The 22,957-nt window shown below is 39.1% G+C and overlaps 1 protein-coding gene across 2 annotated transcripts; it reads right to left on the bottom strand.

Moving 5' to 3' along the window:
- Window positions 1-5,112: 5,112 nt before the first annotated feature.
- On the bottom strand, window positions 5,113-10,302 carry LOC147550926 (uncharacterized). 2 transcript variants are annotated; one of them, XR_015237706.1, is made up of 5 exons: window positions 9,724-10,290; window positions 9,254-9,593; window positions 8,024-9,142; window positions 6,517-6,835; window positions 5,113-6,416 (listed from the first exon to the last, which is right to left on the bottom strand). XR_015237706.1 is itself a non-coding variant. In XM_086669487.1 (4 exons), the coding sequence occupies exons 1-4, from the start codon at window positions 9,793-9,795 to the stop codon at window positions 5,251-5,253; spliced, it is 2,697 nt and encodes an 898-aa protein (XP_086525613.1). In that variant the 5' UTR covers window positions 9,796-10,302; the 3' UTR covers window positions 5,113-5,250. The 2 variants fall into 2 exon arrangements, 1 of the variants encoding a protein (XP_086525613.1); XM_086669487.1 differs by lacking the exon at window positions 6,517-6,835 and having other exon boundaries at window positions 9,724-10,302.
- Between the last annotated feature and the right edge of the window lie 12,655 nt (window positions 10,303-22,957).

The following is a 22,957-nucleotide window of genomic DNA, read 5'->3' as shown; positions in this document are numbered from 1 at the left end:
ATCGGTGACAATAGTAGATGAAGACTAACTCTAAGGTTATATCTGGGGAGAGTTCTCTGGATCAACAAGGTAGCCATTAAAACGAAGCAAACCGGCGGGTTAGCACCTAGGAAAACGAAGAGACGTCAATCAACCGAAGCAAGGGTCGAAAAAACAATTAAATCTTTGTTCCATAATAACATCTATTACAGAGAAAATTACAAGCAAGGACACCAAAGCCAGTGCCAGTTTTCGGATCTATTACGGAGAAAATTACAAGAAACCAAAAGATAGATCGTTAACCGTAAAAAAAGCCACTAAACAGAAGAAATTACAAAAGGCAAAACAACCTTCAAAGAGAAAAAAGATCGACGAAGAGTTAAAAAACGAGGGGCGCCTATAGACGCACCCAAGTCCCTTTTCATGGACAACATCGTTGTTGAAACCAAAGTTTTACAAACGGCGGTAACAGATAATGAAGGTCCTTCCCGTCTTATCCATCGAAGTGCCGAACAAGTAAGCTTCTGTGATTAAGATTAACAGAATACCTGCAACACAAAAAGTTAAATGTTCTTCTTCCGACCTTTTTCTCCTTGAAGGTGTGGCTGGAATCCACCAGCTGTATACTGAGAGGCGTAAAGTTTAGCTCATTCTCAACCCAACTTGTTCCGGCTCGTGTATTGTTCACATTTAAAAAGCCACTGTTTTGCTTTTTGTTTGAGATGTTGGTAATTGTTTGAGATTTTTGGTCCATGCATGCAACTTGGGGAACCTTTCAACGAAAAAAAAAACTTGTGAGGCATTTTTACCATGCATGCAACTTGGGGAACATTGTGGGGCATTTTGCAAATACTATCCCTGGCTGCAGCCAGGTATAGCTCCACATACATCCGCCCATGCGTTCAATTTTAATGGCAAAACTGAGAGCGAAGTCTTTTTACTCGTTGCCATAGTCTATGCGCTAGCCACGCAAGGTGAGGATCTGGCTTAGTGAGAAGGTTCGCAATATTCTGAGAATCAAGCCCAATGTCTATATCTTGTACGTCGGAGCACAACGCAAGTCGTAGGCCCAGTTCCACTCCTTGGAGCTCATGAGTAATAATCGTCTGTCGGTCTACTTGGGCGGTGGATGCTCCTAAGATTTCCCCAGTCGAGGTCCTGAGTAGCGCTCCGAATCCTGTATTTGTCATAGCTTAGAGCCCCATCTGTATTGAGCATGACCCTCCTTAGTTCAGGCCCAACCCATCAACAAAATCTATACACAGGTTGGATCAGTGTGGTGTTCAAATTCCAGTGTTCAATGACATATCTATTATTATTTGTTGCTTCAGTCGGTCTGGGATCAGGATTCCGCTTGATTTTACTTCCTCTCGTGCTGTGCTAACTATTACCATGGTAGCAAACGATGCACCCCTAAAAATGCGATTGTTTCTCTCCTTCCAAAGGTGGTACACATCTATTATATTAAAATAGCTCGGTTGGTAGACGGAATTTATTTTGTATTGTATGAATTTTGAATATTTCCTTCACCTACAAGGTTCTCATATTGAAGTCAAAGTTTTTCTATGAGTTAATCTAAACTATTTTACATCATTCAATATTTTAGTCATTCTTATAAATTGGTAAGAGTATCAATTAATGTGAATATATACAAGCAAACTATAATGCAAATTCATAATACATGAAGGAGACAAGTAAAATAAAATATGAAATTGTTTTTTTAACTAAAAGTAAACCTTTAAATTTCATATATAAATTTCTAATCAAACTTTGGTTGCCTATCTAGACCTCAGTAAGAGCACTTATAATATGAACAAGTTGTAAACACTAAAGAACCTTGGATACATGAAGGATCTTTGGAACGTAAAAGTACTGAAACACCAGTTAGGACATCTTGTTGCACCCACGCGTATGTATATCGGACGACCAGACCGGTTGAAGTTTGTTGATACCGTAAAAAAATCTTTGACCATCGAAAAATCATAGTCTAATTTAAACTATGTGCATATGCCTCCTAAGTATTTCTCTTAATTTCCCACTTATCATTTTATTTTATTTTTTCAATTGTTCAGCGTGCCTCGGACCCCTAACCTCTATGGTGGATGATTATACCTCCAACCAAGGGTTGTTGGCTCTCACTTGTTATTTTACTAAACTCATGAGAGATGATGTTATAACAAAATAATTTTCAATAGTTTGTTGGAATTTTTATTGAAGTCCAATTCAGAGAAACTTAGACCTCAACGTATAGACTTTTCAAAGAACGTCCTAATGCTCCCATTTTTGGAACTCATAATTTGGATATGAATCTAGGTTTATAGTAGGATCCCATAGATTGTTTTGCACCTTGTCTTTGTGTTATTCCAACTAATCTGAAAAGTGACAAAGCACCCAGTACTGATGGTTTTGGACTTATTTTTTGTTCACAGGGTAATTGGCCATTAGTAGAAGATGATTTGGTTAACGTGGTAAACTTCTTCTTTCAAGTTTCAATCGAGAATCAGAAAACAAATCAAACAAATATAACCTTAATTAAGTCTCATTCCCTCTTCCTCCTTCGATCTCTCTCTTATTCGATCTCTGGCATTTTCAAAGTTTCTATTTCTCCACCCTCTTTTCCTCTCTCTATCTAGGCCTGGAGACAGAGACACATTTGAGTATCAAAACCCATTGACCATCTTCCAAATAGCTTCAATATTACTTTTTCAATGCTCTGATGGTTGTTTAAATATTGAACTTGGAAAAGAATAGCTACCCTAACTAATGACCTAGAGGCCTTCCCATTTTATATCATCAAATGAGAATGAAAAACGATATAGAAGCCCGAAAAAGTATACCTACCCGGACCTAAGTAAATAACACATTAAAGTAAAAGAGAAGAGTAGTCTGTAGTTCAATATACATATAGACTTTGAAATAAGTGAGAGGGTGAATAAATCAATACTACTAGTTTTCAAAAACATTCCCCTCAAACTTCTGAAATAAGCTACTAATATCTTCTCATGATCATATATGTTCTCTTTGATTGCTTCTACTTGTTTCAAATTTTCCCTCCATGCATACAACTTAGGGATCGTTTGGATTTCAATCAACTTCATACAGAGTATCTCTTCAATCACAACCTGCCAGTAAGCCATCCATCCAAACACTAAATCTGTTATTCCAATGGTCTCGCCGCATAGGAGCAGCTTGTTCTTCGTTACACTTCTATGTTGTTTATAATATATGGAGTAATTGACAATAATCCAAGAAACTTTCTCAACAAAAAAAAATGAGTTAATTCCTATATGGCCCCCTACTTTGTGACCAGCTTCCTTTATGGCCCCCTTTTTTTTCGTAAATTCAAATATAGCTCCCTATTTTCATGGAAATGTCCTAACTACCCTTCCTTTAAATCTTTTTTCAAAATAAAATAAAAAAAACAAACATAATTCCACCTCACTTCCCTCTCCACCACTTATCTCTCTCCACCTCACCTCTCTTCCCAAATCATCTTTCTCTCTCTCTAACTCACCTCTCTCTCTCTCCAACTCACCTCTCTCTCTCTCCACCTCACTCTATCTTCTTCGATGAAGGTCGCCGGCCGGAAAATTTTCCGGCCGGCGACCTTCAACCTAAAAAAAAAAATTTTTTTTTTTTAACTCTCATCTCCCTCTCTCTCTAAAAACTCCGGCGAAGGGGGTTCCCTTCGCCGGAGTACGGGTCTGTTGAAGAACTTTCCGTAGTGCTTCCAAATTCCATTATTACACAACGTTCCCATCATTCAAACAAAGTTCCATGAATTGGTCATCATTTCCGCAACCCAAAATACTTCACTTTCCAAATGGACCAAATGTTATACAGAATTGAAATTGAGTAACTTGAGTAGAACAAATTAATTAATAGAAGAAAAGAGATTACCAGGTAGAGAATCATGAAAGGAACTGAAGTTATCCAAAGTGGAGCTAGATTGAGATTGAGCTTCAGAAATCAAGTAAGCAAAATCAGCTCCTTTACTTTTTGGCATCACAATATCAGTAGGCTGGCTAGGGTTACCGACTGATGGGTCTTCTGATCCCGATTCAAACTCGTCTTCATACCGATCCCAATTGGATGGAAGCTTACTTGAAGATCCACGAATCTGGCGGGAATTTGGTTTCCCAGATGGCTTCTTTTGAGTTCCGTCAGTCGGACTAGTGATTACAGAAGCTTTTGCCTTTTGATTTGGATGAGACTTTTTATTTTGATGTTGTTGAGAGTGGGCTCTCTTGGATTTAGCAAGAGATTTCGCATCCGTTCTAGCAAATTTTGAAGCTTTACCAGCAAGATCAAAGCATGATAAGTTAAAAAGAGAGAGAGAACTTAACAATTAGTACATCAGAAGATCAGGTGAAACCCTAGACAAGTTGTGAGAGAATTTGATTGGTGTTTACTTATGTTATTGAACTCGAAGAGTGTGTGAAGAAATGGGGAGGGAATTGAAACCCTAATGAGACCAGTTCCGGTCTGTTGAAGCACAGACCGATCTGGTCTGTTCTTCAACAGACCAGATCGGGTCTGTTGAAGAACAGACCAGATCGGGTCTGTTCTTCAACAGACCAGATCGGGTCTGTTCTTCAACAGACCCGTACTCCGGCGAAGGGAACCCCCTTCGCCGGAGTTTTTAGAGAGAGAGGGAGATGAGATTAAAAAAAAAAAAAAAAATTTTTTTTTTTTAGGTTGAAGGTCGCCGGCCGGAAAATTTTCCGGCCGGCGACCTTCTTCGGAGAAGATAGTGTGAGGTGGAGAGAGAGAGAGGTGAGGTGGAGAGAGAAAAAGGTGAGTTGGAGAGAGAGAAAGATGATTTGGAAAAAGAGGTGAGGTGGAGAGAGATAAGTGGTGGAGAGGGAAGTGAGGTGGAATTATGTTTGTTTTTTTATTTTATTTTGAAAAAAGATTTAAAGGAAGGGTAGTTAGGACATTTCCATGAAAATAGGGAGCCATATTTGAATTTACGAAAAAAAGGGGGCCATAAAGGAAGCTGGTCACAAAGTAGGGGGCCATATAGGAATTTACTCAAAAATAATGTAAGAAACTTCAAACTGAGTATAATGTTTGTTTTGGCCATGCACTAATTCAATATCCAAGCACTCCATAACTAAACTGGTATAGTTCTAGAAGAAAAAAAAAATAAGGAACAATTTATAATAAATACAGTACAACAGTACAATAAAAATAAATAAAATTGATTTTTAACCAAAAATAAATACCTAAGTTTCATGATAAGTTCCTAACCAAATTTTGGTTGCCCCTCTAAACCTCAGTAAGAGTGCTTGTAATAGGAAGACACCTAAACCATGGACGACCCTCGGAACGTAAAGGTTTTGAAACACCAGTTTGGACATCATGTTCCATACGTAAACATATGTGGTACCCAAACTTGTAGGGGATGGTTGTTAAGATGTTTAAAAAAAACCTCTTACCATCAAAGAACAATGGTCTAATATGACTTACGACAACACTCCCATGATTTATCACATCTTTTCTCTTAATTTTCCACTCGTTGTTTTCGTAATCATGGAGTACCCAAGTTACTATTTCATGTTTAGAGGTAGCCACGACAAGAATAACTTCATCTTCTAAAACTCCAAGCCAAGTACATTCCCGCCAAGCTACGTCCACTTCAACGACCATTATGGTCTTTGGTAGTTGAATCACCTTACTTTCTTCTTTATCCAAATTGAATGCAATAATATATCCCTCTTCAGTTAACCAATGTATAATCCCTCGATAACAAACATGAAAAATATCCTGGCATATCGAATATATTTTTAACCTGTTAGCACCATAACTTATCATCGAAGACTTGTTGGAGTCCCTCCAGCGCCTCTTCTTTGGCATGAAAATCATGAATTTATAAGACTTGAGTGCTTCAACCAAACAAACCAAAGTGTAGTGATTATTATAGTCGTACTGGTCAGAGGAAGTTGACCCACCAAAGATTACTCCGTAATCACAATGTAACATTTTGTAGGGCTCTGGAATACATTTATTTTTCTTGGTTAAAGGGTTGTAGATGCAAATGTTGTATCCGTTCCGAACAATAAGAAGGCCACGACCACTAGCAAGAAAATGTGGTTCAGAAACAAGGATTGGTGTTCCGTAGATATGATGTGGTAAGCTTAAGATAAAAGTGGTTTCACTAAAGAGATTGCGTGAGGGGCAATCAAAAGATAACAGAGTGGCAAGACGTCTATATGTTTGGAAAAGAAAAGTAGAAGCATCTTGAGGTGTTTGAAGACTAGCATGTTTGGTAACAAAGGAAGGATGAGAGATTAAGGAGTACCATCTTTTGTTGATAACTTTTAATCCACCTAATGTTTTTGCAGGCAGTCTTATCAGGATTTCACAGAGGAGGTCGTCGTTTAGGTTGTTCATGAATGGTGTTGTCGTTGTTGGGATACAGTAGGAGTAATAATCTGCAAAGAAAGAGAAAGAGATCAAAAACTAGTTATAGATAATGAATCAATGAATAATGAGCATGTACTATAGAATAGAATAATAAACCCTAGCTAGTACCTCCTTGTATTCTCCTTCTTACATTCCTCATGGTTGTTTGGTTACTACTACTACTAGGGTTGTTGTTGCTTTTGGGTTTGAAGATGACCATTGTATCATGGTGTTTGGCGAAGCCAGATGAAAACTTTTTCTGGAAGGAGAGAGGAAACTGATGAATACTTAGGCATTTTCCACCTGCTTTTTCGATCCTTGCTCTTGCGGAGTTAGTGAAATCCAAAGCAATGACCTTTAATGGTGGAATTACTTCATCATAAACCCTACTAGTATTCCAATCATCATCGGTGACTATACCAAGAAAAGCTATATGATTCCCCTCGTCCTATTATTGAGTAGTATTAATAATCAAACTAACAGACAAATAATCAGCAACTTATAATATTAGAGAAAGAGGGGGGAAATTCGTTCTTAACAAGTAAAGTGGGAAAGTATCAGTCATGGTGATGGATGTATCAGTCATCGGTGCATTCATCGAGTCCATCTCAACAGGACCGCCACAAAGGGCTATAAATGCATTAAGAACTTTTTACAAGTTCACCCTCACATCATCGGTAACTATGTGTCCATCGAGTCTGTCTCAGTAGGACCGCCATAAAGGTTATGAACACATTCATCAGTCGATGCATTCATCAAGTCCGTCTCAACAGGACCACCACGAAGGGATATAAATGCATTAAGAGTTTCATTCATCAAGCCTAACAACATTGTTTTACCATGTTTGTATAAAATCTTCTCAATTATTTTTTTTTGGAAGTCGACTACGATCTATGTATGTCATTACATTTGGCATTGATACATCAAAGATGTGAGAAGCTCGATAACCGCCCACTCAAACTCTAACAGAACCGCGCCTATAGCCCAACTAGGCAAAGGCCTAAAGCCCAACTACATTATTTATACCCTAATAATCCCAATTCAAATAACCAAAGATTCCACCTTCTCTAGGATTCGAACTTGGGCTACCAACCGTTGACATAAACTCTTCTTAATTAAATCTCTCTTAATCTCCCATAAACTTTCTCTCTCTAACATGATATTTTTGGTATACTTTCACTTAGGGAATGTTTGGATTTCAATCAACATGCCAGTAAGCCATGCATCACATACTAAATCTGTTATTCCAATTGTCTCGCCCAAAAAAAAAAAAACGAATTCTCTCTGCATATTCCCACAGCTTGTTCTCTGATAATTCTTAACACTTCTATGTTGCTTATAATATATAATCGACAATAATCCAAAAAACTTCAAACCAAGTATGATGTTTGTATTGGACATGCACTAATTCAACATCCAAGGAATCCATAAATAAACAGATACAATTCCAAAAGAAAAAAAAGAAACTACGGTGGAGTTCATAATAAACACATTACACAGAGTACAATAAAACAAAATAAATTGATTTTCAACCAACAGTAAATACCTAAATTTCATGATACGTTCCTAACCAAATTTTGGTTGGCCCTCTAAACATCAATAAGAGTGCTCATGATAGGAAGGCATAGAAAAGAACCTGGAAATGATGTACGACCTTCGGAACGTAAAGGTTTTGAAACACCAGTTCGGACATCATGTTCCAACCGTAAGTGTGCATTGTGCCCAGACTTGTAGTAGATGTTGGTTGAGATGGTTAACAAAAATCTCTGACCATCAAAGAATAATGGTCTTATATAAAATACGGGAACCCTCTTAAGATTTATGACATCTTTTCTCTTAATTGTCCACTTGTTGCTTTCGTAATCATGGAGTACCCAAGTTACAATTTCATGTTTAGAGGTAGCCACGACAAGAATAACTTCATCTTCTAAAACTCCGAGCCAAGTACATTCCCACCATTCTCCCCTCATGGCAACCGACATTACGGTCTTTGGTATTTCAATCATCCTACTCTCTTCTTTATCCAAATTGAACGCAATAATATATCCCTCACGAGTTAACCAATGCATAATCCCTCGATAACAAACAGGAAAAATATCTTTGCATATAGAATATATTTGTAACCCGTTAGTACCGTAGCTTATCATGGAAGACTTGTTGGAGTCTCTCCAACGGCTTTTATTTGGCAAAAAAACCATGAATTTAAAAGCCTTGTTTGCTTCAACCAAAGAAACCAGAGTGTAGTGATTATGGCCGGAGGAAGTTGACTCACCAAAGATTATTCCATAATGAGAATAAAAGGATTCGTAGGGTTCTGGAAAATATTTATATTTCTTGGTTAAAGGGTTGTAGATGTAAGTGTTGTATCCAGTTTTAACAATAAGAAGGCCACGGCCACTAGCAAAAAATTTAGGTTGAGGAACAATGGTTGGTGTACCATAGTCATCAGGTGGTAAGCTATGGGTGAAGGTGGTTTCACTAAGGAGATTGGGTGAGGGGAAATCAAAAGATAACAGAGTGACAAGACGTTCATATGTTTGGAAAAGAAAAGTAGAAGCATCTCGAGGTGTTTGAAGACTAGCATGTTTGGTAACAAAGGAAGGATGAGAGATGAAGGAGTACCATCTTTTGTTGATAACTTTTAATTGTCCTAATGTTTTTGCAGGCAGTCTTATGAGGATTTCACAGAGGAGGTCATCGTTTAGGTTGTCCATGAATGGTGTTGTCGTTGTTGGGATACAGTAGGAGTAGTAATCTGCAAAGAAAGAGAAAGAGATCAAAAACTAGTTATAGATAATCAATCAATGAAACATGGGAGAAGAATAAGGTATGTATTATTAAATAGAATAGGAGGATAATATAATACCTCCTTCTCTTCCTCCTTGTATTCTCCTTCTTACATTCCTCATGGTTGTTTGGTTACTACTACTACTACTACGTTTGTTGTTGTTTTTGTTGGGTTTGAAGATGACCATTGTTGTATCATGGTATTTGGCGAAGCCAGATAAGAAGGTTTTCTTGAAGGTGAGAGGGAACTGATTAATACTTAGGCATTTTCCACCTGCGTTTTCGATCCTTGCTCTTGCGGAGTTAGTGAAATCCAAAGCAATAACCTTTAATGGTGGAATTACTTCATCATAAACCCTACTAGTATTCCAATCATCATCGGTGACTATACCAAGAAAAGCTATATGATTCCCCTCGTCCTATTGAGTATTAAACATCAAATTAACAAACAAATAATCAGTAACTTATAAATATTAGAGAAAGAGGGGGAAATTCGTAACAAGTAAAGTGGGGAAAAAAAAAAGGGGGGAAGAAATTAAATATAGTTACCTGTTCTTTCATCAAGTAGGCGGTTATCAATCTGGAAAGATATGTCGTCGTCGTCGGCGTCATTAGATCCATCCTTCTTTGCTTTGCTCAATTTAACCTGAATCTAGATGCTCCCTCCTGATAAAAAGAGTGCAGATTTATAATTTATAGAGCGACAGAGAGAAAGATAGATTTTGATGGAGAAGATAGGGTAAGATCGATTTCTTTATAATGGAGAAGAGATGGAAAGATCGATTTTGACGGAGAAGAGAAAGAAAGTTCGATTTTGGAGAAGAGAGGGTAAGACCGATTTCGTTTTAATGGAGAAGAGAGGGAAAGATCGATTTCGATTTTGACGGAGAAGAGAAAGAAAGATCGATTTTGACGGAGAAGAGAGAGAAAGATAGATTTTGATGGAGAAGAGAGGGTAAGATCGATTTCGTTTTAATGGAGAAGAGAGGGAAAGATCGATTTCGATTTTGACGGAGAAGAGAAAGAAAGATTTTTTGAGCGAGAGAGGAAAGCGGGATAGGAAAGATAGATTTTTTGAGCGAGAGAGGAACACAGATTTTGGGCATTCTCTCTTTCAGGGTTTCAAATGGGCTTCATGTACCCCTTAAGGACCCATGGTTCTCCGTTGGGGAAATTTTACCGGATGAATCTAATCTATAGGCACACCCTAGATTTCTGTTGGCGCCTCAGTTGATGTGGTCAATCTACATTGACCCCCGACACCTGTAGGCGACGTTCTCAGAGTGCCTCAGTGTGAGGCCCAAAGTATTCCCCTCTAACTGGGCCAATGAGAGGGGTCTCGAACTGCCCCACTTTGAAGCCCATAGCATTCCCCTCGGAGTGGCCCAGTCCTTTACCATCGCATACAACTACCCATCAACTATTTCTAGAAGATACTCATCATTTTTTTTAAGTTCTTTTGTCCTTTTATTTCATTTGGTTTTTATTTCTTCCTTGATGTCTCTCATTGTGTTATCTTCTTTTATTTCTTCCTTTATGTTTGTCCATTCCCATTAGAGAGATGGGATCTCATCACAAAGAGGAGAAGAAGAAGAGATGATGAAAACTGCACAATACACAAACGAATTGCTCTCTGACTTCCAAAATGATTAATGTAGATTAAAACAAAAGGCCGCGGCTTTGGGGAATAAAGAAAATTCTCCGGAGAATAAATTCTCGAGGGAATCCAGATTTTTTTGAAAATTCTCCGGGGAATAAATTTTTATGGGGAATACAGAATACATTTTTTTGAAAGTTCTCCTCCATCTCATCTGTTTTCTCTGCCACTTCATCTTCACGACGCCTCATCATCTTCTCCGGCGAAAGTCGTCGGCCAGCCAATTTTCCGACCGGCGACCTTCAAACATTAAAAAAAAATTATTTTCTCTCTCTAAATTTTTTTTCCTTTTCTCTCTCTCTCTAGAACAGATCCAGAGAGAGAGGAAAAAAATTAGAGAGAGGAGAGAGAAAATTAAAAAAAAAATTATTTTTGAAGGTTGCCGGCCGGAAAATTGGCCGGCCGGCGACTTTCGCCGCAGAAGATGATGAGGTGTCGAGAAGATGAAGTGGCAGAGAGAACAGACGAGATGGAGGAGCCTTTTTTATAGCATCTTCTAAAATTAGAAGCCCCTTAGCAATAACAAGAAACATAAAAAGTCAATCTTATTTGACTAATTTTAAGAAAAGTCTTTATTCCCCGGAGAATTATTCCTCAAAGTCGCGGCCAAACAAAAATATAAACATAACAAGAGGAAATCCCAGAGAAGGAAACCCTCCCCCGAAATAGAGAGAGAGAGAGAGACCTTATGTGAGAGAAAAGAGGAATCGGTTATTCTTCCTTACTTGGAATATAGAACTCGAGGGAAAGATTTATTGTGCGAGATAGGAAAGAGAGCTTATGTGAGAGAGAGACATAGCTTATGTGAGAGGGATGGCTTGTGTGTGTGTGTGTGTGTGTGTGTGTGTGTGTGTGTGTGTGAGAGAAAGAGCCCTTATGTGAGAGAGACATAAGTCGCGTTTGGGTTAGCTTAAAATCAGTAAAAAAAATTTCAGCTTTTAGCGAATTATAAAGTGATTATCGATTTACTCACGTTTGGTGGAAAAAAGCTAAGGCTTTTTAAAAGTCGTAAATGAGCTTTACAGCGAAAAAAACAGCCACAATTTTGTGGCTTCTGCTTTTTGCTTTTGCGGGAAGCAGCACACGGATTCACGGTTCATCTCAGGAGGCAATTTTCTCTAACTTTCTTATGACTGTTTCTCTCACAATTTCTTTCCCTCAATTTTCCAAGGTTAGATGGTTGAATGCATATTTGGCTATAAGAGAGGATTGAAGTTTTGGGTTTGGATCTTTTTTGTCATTTGTACCTTTTTGTATTTATTGTTTCTTTCAATTGTTTGAATCACTTGACTATTACATCTAGTGGTTGCTTTGAAGGTTAAAAATTGTCAGGTTAGTTGCATCAAAGAGATCGATTATAGAGTACACAAATAGATTGAGAAAGATGAAACTCATCTAAAGATTAGATGTTGAGAGTCTGAATTTCTATAGAGTGAGAAAGTGGGTTGCCAAAAGAGAGATATCGAGTTTTCTGTAGATTTGAGCGCTACTCCTTTTCTCCTTCAATCATTTGATGTGTAAATGTCTCCTCTCATATTTTCTCTAATTTTCAGAATTTTGTTTGTGATACACGTTTTTGGTGAAGATTGTTTGGGTGAATCCACGAATATCAAAATTTTGGTTGTTTGTTTATCTTGATGGATTTTCAATTAAAGATTTCTATTGATATAGAATTGGTTGATTTTCAATTAAAGATTTCTACTGATAAGAGGACTCTAGAGTTGCTCAAACAGTTTGGGACAGAGGGAGTATATTAAAACAGCTCATTCGGTTATCCAGAGGATAAGTCTGACCGCCGATTTTATTTTAGAGATTTGGTTGGGAGCACATCTTTCTTATGTAAATAAACTAAAAAAAAGAAGGGTATCCGTGTAAGGTTAGAATAATTACTGCCCACATATTTCTCTCCCTATTTTTTTTCTCCCACGAATTACATACCAATTTTCTCAACTTTACAGTAGAACATCGCGGGAGAGATCAAAATAACTAACCCACTCTCCCATATCTTCCTAATTTCTCTCTCAACCGCCTACTATTTGACATAAAATTGAAGTTCTCTCATTTTCTCTCTAAATTCTTTCTCTACACCATGCTTTCTCTCTCTCAACAACAAAGAAATTTTATTCAAAAAAACAACAAAAGAAATCTCCCTAAACAAATCGATCTCCCAATTTTTTAATCAAATCTTTCCTGTTAGTGATTTTTTATATGATATTCCTTCACATAAAATGTGATTTACCGGCGAAGCCAAGAGGGATCTGTCACGCCGTAGGACGCGGTGGAAAACTAATGCTACTTTAAAGTAAGAGCAAATCCAACCTAGGCATCATGCCTGAGGCCAAAAGTTTGGAAGTTTGTTGAACCAGACCTCGAAGGTCTAGTTTGACAGAGGAGTTCGGAACCAGACCTTCGAAGGTCTGGTTCAACAGACCTCCATCGAAGGAAAACCCCTTCGCCGATGTGTTTAGAGAAAGATGAGAGATTTTTTTAAAGGTCGCCAGTCGGCGACCTGTTGAGAATATTTAATACATATCCTAATCATGTTACTAATATTGTAAGCGGAATCCCAATCATCATATGATTAACACTAAGTTGTCCAGGATCTACACATGAATTAATGAATGAACTAGAAGGAAAAAAAATACCTTTATTCGCTTTCCCACGAACTAAATTCCGACCAGTATTCGAAAGATAAAGAGCTTCAAGTGTAGTTCCTCTACTTGAGACACCGAATGTATAACTTGAACTCCCTTCTTTCAGTCAGCTAGGACCTTCTTGAAGGTTGAGATGAATAACTCCTTCTTCTAGACTTTGATAGGTAGAATGAGAACTTTTTCTCTAAAATTTCTCTCTCCAATAGTTGTGTGAAGATAGTGATTTTCTTTTAAGAAAATTCCACACCTTTTCTGAACTCATAACTGGTCCTTATATAGGCATTACCTTAGTAGAGTCCCACTCAAATAAGGAATCATAAAAGTCCCTCAGAAAAGATAAGCACAAGTTAGAGTTTATTCTAACTGAAACTCCTAATTAGGGTTTCCTCATGCTATGGTCGGCCAGACTAGCCCTTAATGGGCTTAGTCTGTCCGACCCATACCCCTTAAGTGGCCGGCCAAGGATCTCCCTTTAAGGGAATCCCTTGTTGTCCTTAAAAGTGGGTTTTGCTCTTTTCGGACTTCCTTTTCGAGTCCGATTCTTTCCTATCTTTTACGCACTATCAAACTGGATCATATCCATCTATATGCTAGTTACCATCAGTCTATTCTCACTGTTCAAGTTACCATTCTTATGTGTAACCTGTTGTAGGATCCGGTCTATGTTAGCTGCGGATAACCGAAGTGATCCGACAATCATAAGCGGCTTCTAGCTAAGCATTACGACTCCTAATTGAACCGGATTGATTGATCTTCCAAATAAGGTCATCATTATCCTATGAGCCAAATCGTACGCATTGCCATCTTGGTCGAAGGACATTCCTTCGGAAGGATATACCTCTAGACTCCTAGGACATATATCCTTCACGACCTTCGTCGTAAAAGAGAGATGTGAGGTGGAGAGAGATAGGTGAGGTGGGGAGAAATGATCGGACTTAGTCAAGAAACTTATATAGATAATATTCTTCATAGGTTCGAAATGGAAAACTCCAAAAGAGAATTCCTTCCCATGTCACATGGAATCACGTAAGCAAGAATCAGTGTCCTAAAAGTCCTGATGAGCTAGCACACATGACAAAGATACCTTATGCTTCGGCAATAGGATCAATCATGTGCAGCCATTACCAATCGAATCCAGGTGAAGCGCACTGGATCGCTACCAAGAATATTCTAAAGTACCTGAGAAGGACTAAGGATCACTTCCTGGTATATGGTGGGGAAGATACACTCAAGGTTGTAGGCCATGTGGATGCAAGCTTTCAGGCGGATAGAGACGACTTCAAATCGCAGTCCGGTTATGTCTTCTGTCTGAATGGAGGAACAATAAGTTGGAAGAGTTCCAAGCAAAGCACTGTTCCAGACTCTACCACTGAAGCAGAATACCTAGCAGCTTCTGAAGCAGCAAAGGAAGGAGTTTGGATTAAGAAGTTCGTAATAGAACTTGGTGTCGTACTTGGTATAGAAGGGGGAGTAACTCTCTATTGTGACAACAATGGAGCAATCGCCCAAGCCAAGGAACCTAGAGCACATCAGAAATCCATGCATATCTAAAGGAAGAACCACGTGATCAGGGAAATCACAGACATAAAAGATGTGGTCATTTGCAAGGTCCATACGGATGAGAATGTTGCAGATCCCTTAATTAAACTGTTACCTCAACCCAAACACGACTTACACATGAGGGACATCGGTATAAAGCGCATTGGGGAATGACAACAAATGTAATTTGGATTCATAAAGGAGTTTATGTAACTAATTACTTACATTTGATAAATAAAATAAAAGGAGTTTTGTTTTGTCCTTAAAATTTGGTTTAGTATTTTAAGAGACAATCCATCGATAAAGAAAGTACTCCAAGTAGGCTTGTCAGATACGTGATTTGATGAATGAAACCCTACTAAGTGAACTTGGAGTAACCCTTATCAATTCCCTAGTTCAGGTCATTGCATGAACAATAATGACCCATGAAGACTAGCACGGGAAGTCGATGAGATAACGCAGTTTCATAGGCTATAGAAATAGTGTATTCGATTCGACTACGTGGGTGTGTAATAGAGATTATACACTAGATGACCCTCAATCTGAGAAGTTCATCAAGAATGATGAAACGTCAAAATACTTCTCATAAAGACAAGATAGGAGAGATTCTTCAAAACATGAGTGCTCAGCTCATCTGATATAAGGAATGTCCGACTTTGGTTTCGTTAAACGCCGCGCCGTAAAAGGAAGTTATAAAGGCGGATACTGGGAAGGACAGGATAGACAAGATAGGAGAGATTCTTCAAAACATGAGTGCTCAGCTCATCTGATGTAAGGAATGTCCGACTTTGGTTTCGTTAAACGCTGCGCCGTAAAAGGAAGTTATAAAGGCGGATACTGGGAAGGACAGGATAGACATGAAGTTTAGTAGGAACGCAAGAATGGATTATGTCCTAATTAAATTATGATACAGTGTCCTCGAGCCACTTGACGAGCAACAACTGAAAAATGCATGGTCGTGCTCAAATGGATTAAAAGTTAATCATTTGTTTTGACAGTTGTACTCGAGATCAAGAAAGTCTGAATGACGTGACGTATTAGATGGAATACTAAGTGACATAGGAATCGAGCATTGCACTTGTTCTAAGTACAAGTGGGAGTCTAAAGGAGATGTCCTTCGACCAAGGATGCAATGCGATCAATTTGTCTGATAGGACAATTGATGAGGAAGATTATCAAGTCCGGTTGATTTAGGGGTCGTTAGTGTTTAGCTAGAAACCAACTACGATCGTCGAATTACGAAGTGATTCGCGCCTAACTTCGACCGGATCCTACAACGGGTTACACAAAGAGTGTCAATTTGATCGGAGGATATGACTAGTGGGAAGAGATAATTATAATGGGAGTGTCTCATAAATATGAAGGATATATCCGTTCGGTCTGAAGGAGATGTCCTTCCGAAGGAGTGTCCTTAGACCAAGATGGCAATGCGATCAATTTGTCAGCTAGGATAATGATGATCACACCGTGAAGATCATCCAGTCCGGTTCAATTAGGGGTCGTAGCACTTTAGTAGAAGCCAACTACGATCGTCGGATCACTTCGGTGATTCGCGGCTAACATAGACCGGATCCTACAACGGGTTACACATAAGAGTGGTAACTTGATCGGAGAGACTTGACTAGACGGGAACAGGCTAAAGATTGATTGGATCCAACTAAATAAGCCGAAAATGTTCGAATGGAGATTCGGAACAAGATAGAAAGAACCGGACCTAAAAGAGGTGCTCGGAGCAAGGCTTTTTGGGCCGGCCATATGATGGTCGACCAAGGTAACTGGGTCGGCCATGTAAAGCCCATAAGTGGGCTGCCCTGACCGGCCACACTAAAGGGGATAGCCAAAATACCCTTTTTAGGGTATTTTGGTAATTATCTTTTCTGTGACCCGGAAAATAGAAAAACCTAATTTGTAGAGGCGAGCAGCGGTCGGTTGCCGATCATTTAGAGTCCGGCCGAAGCCGAACCAATCAATGACGGTTTGGCTAGATCACCGGCCGAAGCCGAGCCGATCAAATTGCCAGCCGACTTCGTTCGGCCCGGTTCGGTTTGGTTCGATTGACTTCGGTTGGTCGGTCCGGCCGAACACAATAAACCAAATAAAACGTGAGAAAAATGAAATTATAGAAAATGATAATGTTTAACAATGTAATTCCAATCAAAACGTAAAAAGATAACGTATTAGGCACAAAATAACTAAAATCTTTCAACAACCATATATCTAAGTTCAATTGTCTTGTAACCGTCATAGACACATAAATAACTTAAAAAGATAAATTCCATGCACAAAGGTCAAACAAGTATATAAAACTTGAATAGTGGTGTATTAGTTTGATGGGAGATTGGGAGCTTTGATGTTAAGACTTCACACCTTACAGGATGCGGCAAGAAGAATAGTCGAAAACTATATTAAATTAGGTTAGATTTTAACCTTTTCACTTAAGGACAAAACAAATAGAAACTTGTAATTCAATGGAACTCTTTATTCTATTAAAGGTTTCAATCCGTAGAATATTCATTTGTTAATTTCCAATCCCTATTTATTATTTAGTATCAACTTTTAAATACTTATTTTTAGTATTATTTTATACAATATATATATATATATATATATATGTATAATAAATATATGTAGTTTGGTCGGTTCGGTTTTGGCGGTTTTCAAAATCCCAAGCCGAAGCCAAACCAAACTTTGATCGGTTGATCGGTTTTTCAGCCGAGCCGAGTCGAATACTATTCGGTTCGGCCTAAAAACCATTCGGTCTGGTTCGGCCGAGTTCGGTCTGGTCGGTTCGGCCGACCGTTGCTCACCCCTACTAATTTGAATATGATTCTAATTAGGGTTTATCTATAAAAGGGTGATTAGAGAATAGAAAAGGTGTGGATTTTTCTCTGGAAGGAAAAATATACAGCTCTCTCTCTCTCTCTCTCAATATACAGCTAGTGGAGAGAGAGGATTGTAGAGAAAAAGCTCTCGTTCTATCAATTTAGTCAAGGAGAAGAGTTCTTCACAACCTTCTATTAAGTCCTAGCAGTCTGAAAGTCAACACACTCGGTGTCTCAAGTAGAGGATCTACAATCGAAGCTCTCGATCTTCACACGCGATTGAAAGGTTCGAGGGAAAAACGCGTTCAAAGTATTTATCTCTCTTCTAGTTCATTGATTAGTTCATGCTCTATCGATCCTGACAATCTAGTGTTAACATATAGATGTTTGAGATTCCGCTTAGAACACTAGTAATAGTATGTATTAGATACACACATATTCCAACAAAATATATATCTCATAGGCCTAAAGAAAGTTTAGGCAAAGATAGTACAAAAGGCCCGAAAAAGGGGTTTTGGGCCTAGAGCCAAAAAGGGACTTTTTGGGCTCGGAATAAGCTGATTTTGGAGGGTCGGTTCTTTTAGTTAGGAACATCAAATCTGTCAATTTTGGCTGGGTTTGGACGTCACCTCCTCAAAGAATTGAGAAAATATCAACTAGTTGTTATTTTCGGCAATTTCCTTAATCTTATTCTAAAGGGTCTTTTAAGAAACCAAATTAGATTGGGACTCTAATTAGGGTTCTACATAATGACTCTAAGGGCAGAGAATAAGGTGTCGAATTTCTCATATAGCTTTTTTACTCTACCACATCAAGTAAAAAGGAGAATGCGAGCTAATTCCCAACTATCTATCGAGTCAAAGAAGAAGGAGTTCTTCATCCAACCACCATTGGTGTTCTAGCCAACAAAAAGGTGGGAGATTAAGTTAATTGCTCGGTGTCCCAAGTATAGGAGAGACGTTTGGAGCTCTTGGTCTTCTCAAATGAGATTGGAAAGGTTCGAGGGAAAAACTTGCGATTAAGGTAATCATCAAACTAGTTTTATTTACTTAGCATTATTGGCTTATGCATGTGATCCTGGGGATACTAATGTTAGACATATGATGTCTGAGATTCTGCTATAAACATTAGTAGATGGGTTAAAATCCCTACATTGTAAAATTGGGCACGTAAAGGAGTTTACGTGGGGAACTCACTTTTACAAACTCTTGTTATCCGAAATAAATTAGTTTATTTCGTCATCTAAATTGTGGTTTAGAATTTAGACGACAGTCCAAAATAATGGAATGTTCCAGGTAGGTTTATTAGATACGTGATCTAATGAAGAAACCCTGCTAAGTGAACATGGAAGCACTCCATTATAATATCCCTAGCCCAAGTCATTGGTTGGACAACAATGACTTAAGAAGAATAGCATGAGTGATTGACAAGATAGCGTTGTTTCCTGGGCTATGGGAATAAGGGTATTCAAGTCAACTTCATGGGTGTATAAGTTACACTGGAAACCCACTCCCACCAAGTGAGAGTACTTCAAGAATTGAAGATGTGAACGTCATAACTCTCATTTAGCAAATTGGAGAGATTCCTCAAAACATGAGTACTCGCTCATCTTATGTAAGAAATGTCGAGCCTTGGTCCCGTCAAGCCGCACCATAAAAGGAGTTTATAAAAATGGAGGTCAGGTTACACATGATAGACATGAAGCTGAATGGGAGTACAAGAATGGAATATGTCTTCCTAACGAAAGTTAGGATAAAATATCTCTAGGCCACTTGAGGAGTGACAACTGGAAATACATGGTCGTGCTCAAATAGATTAAATAGTTAATCATTTGATTTGACTGTTTGTCCTCCCAATCAAGAAAGTCTGATAAGTATGATGTATCAGATGAGATATGAAAAAACATGAAAATCAAGCATTGCACTTGTTCTAAGTACAGTGGGAGACTGAAGGATATATATCTTTAAGGCCTGAAGATATATCCTTTCGAAGGAATGTCCTTCGACTAAGATGGCAATGCGCACGATTTGGCTCATAGGATAATGATGACCTTATTTGGAAGATCAATCAATCCGGCTCAATTAGGAGTCGTAATGCTTACCTAGAAGCCGCTCACGATTATCGGATCACTTTGGTTATCCGCGGCTAACATAGACCGGATCCCACAACGGGTTACACATAAGAATGGTAACTTGAACAGTGAGAATAGACTGATGGGAACTAGCACATAAATGGATATGATCCAATCTAATAGTGCTTAAAAGATAGAGAAGAATCAGACTCGAAAGGGAAGCCCAAAAAAGAGCAAACCCCACTTTTGGGCCAACAAGGGAAATCCCTGACCGGCCATAAAGGGGATGTGGGCCGGACAGGCTAAGCTCATTAAGGTATAGTCTGGCCGGCCACATTAGGGGATACCCCTAATTAGGGTTTTGACCCTAATTAGGAATCCCAGTTAGATAAAACTCTAACTAACGCTTATCTTTTCTGAGAGACTTTTAGGATTCCTTATTAGAGTGGGACTATACTAAGGTAATGTCTATATAAGGACCAGTTTAGAGTTCAGAAAGGGTGTGGAATTATCTCAGGAAGGAAATGAGTTTCTTCGCACAACTATTGGAGAGAGAGGATTTTAGAAAAAAAGTTCACATTCTATTTATCAAGTCTAGAAGAAAGTGTTCTTCATCTCAACCTTCAAGAAGGTCCTAGTTGACTGAAAGAAGGGAGTTCAAGTTATACATTCAGAATACTGGTCGGAATTTAGTTTGTAGGAAAGCGAATAAAGGTATACTTCTTCCTTCTAGTTCATTGTTAGTTCATGTATATGATCCTGGATAACTTAGTGTTAAACATTAGATGTTTGAGATTCTGCTACCAAAACTACTTAGATGATTAGGGTAGTCTTAGAGACATGTAATTCCTTACATCTAGGGGGCGCCCCTAGGAATTCAGGAGCGTCTCGGACCATGGGTTGCCACCAGACGCGTCTGGGATGCCCTGGGCACGGTCTAGGACCGAGATGGCCTAAGGGTTTCGGCCAAGGGCCAAACGCGTCTGGGACGGCCTAGGGTGTCTCGGACTAGACCCGAGACACCCCATTAGGCTCAGCCTGAGACCAGACGCGTCTAATGTTCAGGTCGAGGTCGAGATGCGTCTGGTCTCGACCATTACGTGTTAAGGCACTGCCCGAGCACTTGGCCTTGGGCCGAATCGTGCATGGGTCGGACCTATGCACTTCCTAGGCCTCCATTGGCCCAGACCAGCTTGTTGGGCCTTGACCTTAGGGTCTTGAGCCTTGGCCAAGGATTGTCCCGGTCCATTCCGAGTTTGACCTAGGTCCACGAGCCAAAATTTTACGGGTCTTGACCCGAGTGGGAGTTTCTCTGACGAAAGTCTAACTTTTCTCCCGATCCCACCAAAATATTACTGAAATTGTTTTGAGCCACCCGAAGGGCTGAAACAGGTTTTTCTTAAAATTAATTTGGGAAGTCATTAAAAGTCAAACCATATTTTTCCAAAATTGACTCGGGGTCTTCAAAACCCCAAACGGAGTTTTTCTTAAATTTGATTTTTGAAATCATAAAAGATTCGTAATGTGAGCAATTTGTCGGAAAGGACAATTGATGAAGAAGATCATCAAGTCCGGTTTATTTAGGAGTCGTAGTGTTTAGCTAGAAACCAACTATGATCGTCGAATTACAAAGTAATTCGCGGCTAACTTCGACCGGATCCTACATCGGGTTACACATAAGAATGTCTATTTGATCGGATGATATGACTAGTGGGAATGAGATATATAAACATGGAAGAGTCCCATAAATATGTCTCATAGGCCTAAAAGAAGTTTAGGCAAAGATAACACAAAAGGCCCCAAAAAAGAGATTTTGGACCGGGGCACCCAAAGGGTATTTTGGGCCCAAAAGGAGGGTCGGCCATGCAAATTAGGGCACCCATAAGGTGCCGGCCAGATCTGGATAATTTGGTGTGCATATAGCGGCCACAATATAGGGAATGGGAAAAATAACAACTACTTTATATTTTGGCCACCGCTTTGGGGAAAGGAGAAATATTTTCGGGGAAGACGTTGGAAAACAAAAAAAATTCAAACCAAACGCACCTTATAAGTCGTCGGCAGAAAGTCGCCGGCGGGATGGTGCCGGCGACGGCCGGCGACTTCATCATCTTCTCTATCTTAGGGGTGGCAATTTGGTTTGAACCGGCGGTTTTTTTCCCAAACCCGCCCCTAATGGAACGGTTCGGGTTTGGTATGAAGTTGAAAAAAAATAATCGGGTTCGGGACGGGTTTGGTATTAGATAGTAAAACTCCGCCCCGAACCGATTAGAATATATATTAAATATATGTTTTATTTAAGGTTATGTTTCTAAAACTTTAATCTTATATTATCAATTTAACTATGTTATGTTTTATATTATTTAAGTAGTTGTAATGTTTATGATTGATAAACTCAAAGTCTTATAAAATTTTGTTAAGCATTGTTATGTTACTTCAAACTAAAATAACTTTTGTGAAACAAAACACAAAATATTTTGTTTGAACCCGACCTGACCCGACTCATGTTATATTAAACGGGGCGGGGCGAGGCGGGGCGGTAATGGTTTAGCAATTTTTAATTGGGACGGGTATGGTAATTGAATATCCACCCCGACTAATTATTGGGACAGTAATGGTAAAACCCGTTTGCTAATGGGACGGAGTTGGGAAGGGGATAAACCGTCCCAAACCCGCCCCGTTGACATCCCTACTCTATCCCCCTTTTCTCTCTCTCTTATCTTTCTCTCTTTTCTTTTTTTTGTCTCGCTCTCTTCTCTTTCTCTTTCTTCTCTCCCTTTTTTTTCTCTCTTTCTTTTCTGTCTCCGGTTGAAGGGGAGGAGCCCCTTCGCCGGAGCTCGTCTGGTGTACAACCAGACGAGGTTGGTTTCTTCAAACTAGACGGGATGTGGTTTGAAGAAACCAGACTCGTCTGGTTGCACACCAGACGAGCTCCGGCGAAGGGGCTCCTCCCTTTCGCCGGAGATGAGAGGAGGAGAAAAAAAATTTGTCGCCGGAAATGGTGGAAGTTGTCGGAGATTATGGAAGTCGCCGGAGATGG

This window comes from Eschscholzia californica, unplaced genomic scaffold (assembly GCF_041429995.1).
Source record: "Eschscholzia californica isolate CP2 unplaced genomic scaffold, dmEscCali1.0.p SCAF_3, whole genome shotgun sequence".
Taxonomy (NCBI): Eukaryota; Viridiplantae; Streptophyta; class Magnoliopsida; order Ranunculales; family Papaveraceae; genus Eschscholzia; species Eschscholzia californica.
Note: the sequence above shows the minus strand (reverse complement) of the source record. Positions and strands in the feature narration are given on the sequence as shown.

Bases quoted from the DNA above. Each gene is read 5' to 3' on its own strand.
- LOC147550926 (XM_086669487.1), bottom strand. From the start codon at position 9,795: ATGGATCTAATGACGCCGACGACGACGACATATCTTTCCAGATTGATA. The intron at 9,143-9,253 runs GTATTATATTAT...CTTTCTTTGCAG, and splicing joins ACAAGGAGGAAGAGAAGGAG to ATTACTACTCCTACTGTATC. The intron at 6,417-8,023 runs GTTCTTTTCTAT...CTTTCTTTGCAG, and splicing joins AGGTCGTACATCATTTCCAG to ATTATTACTCCTACTGTATC.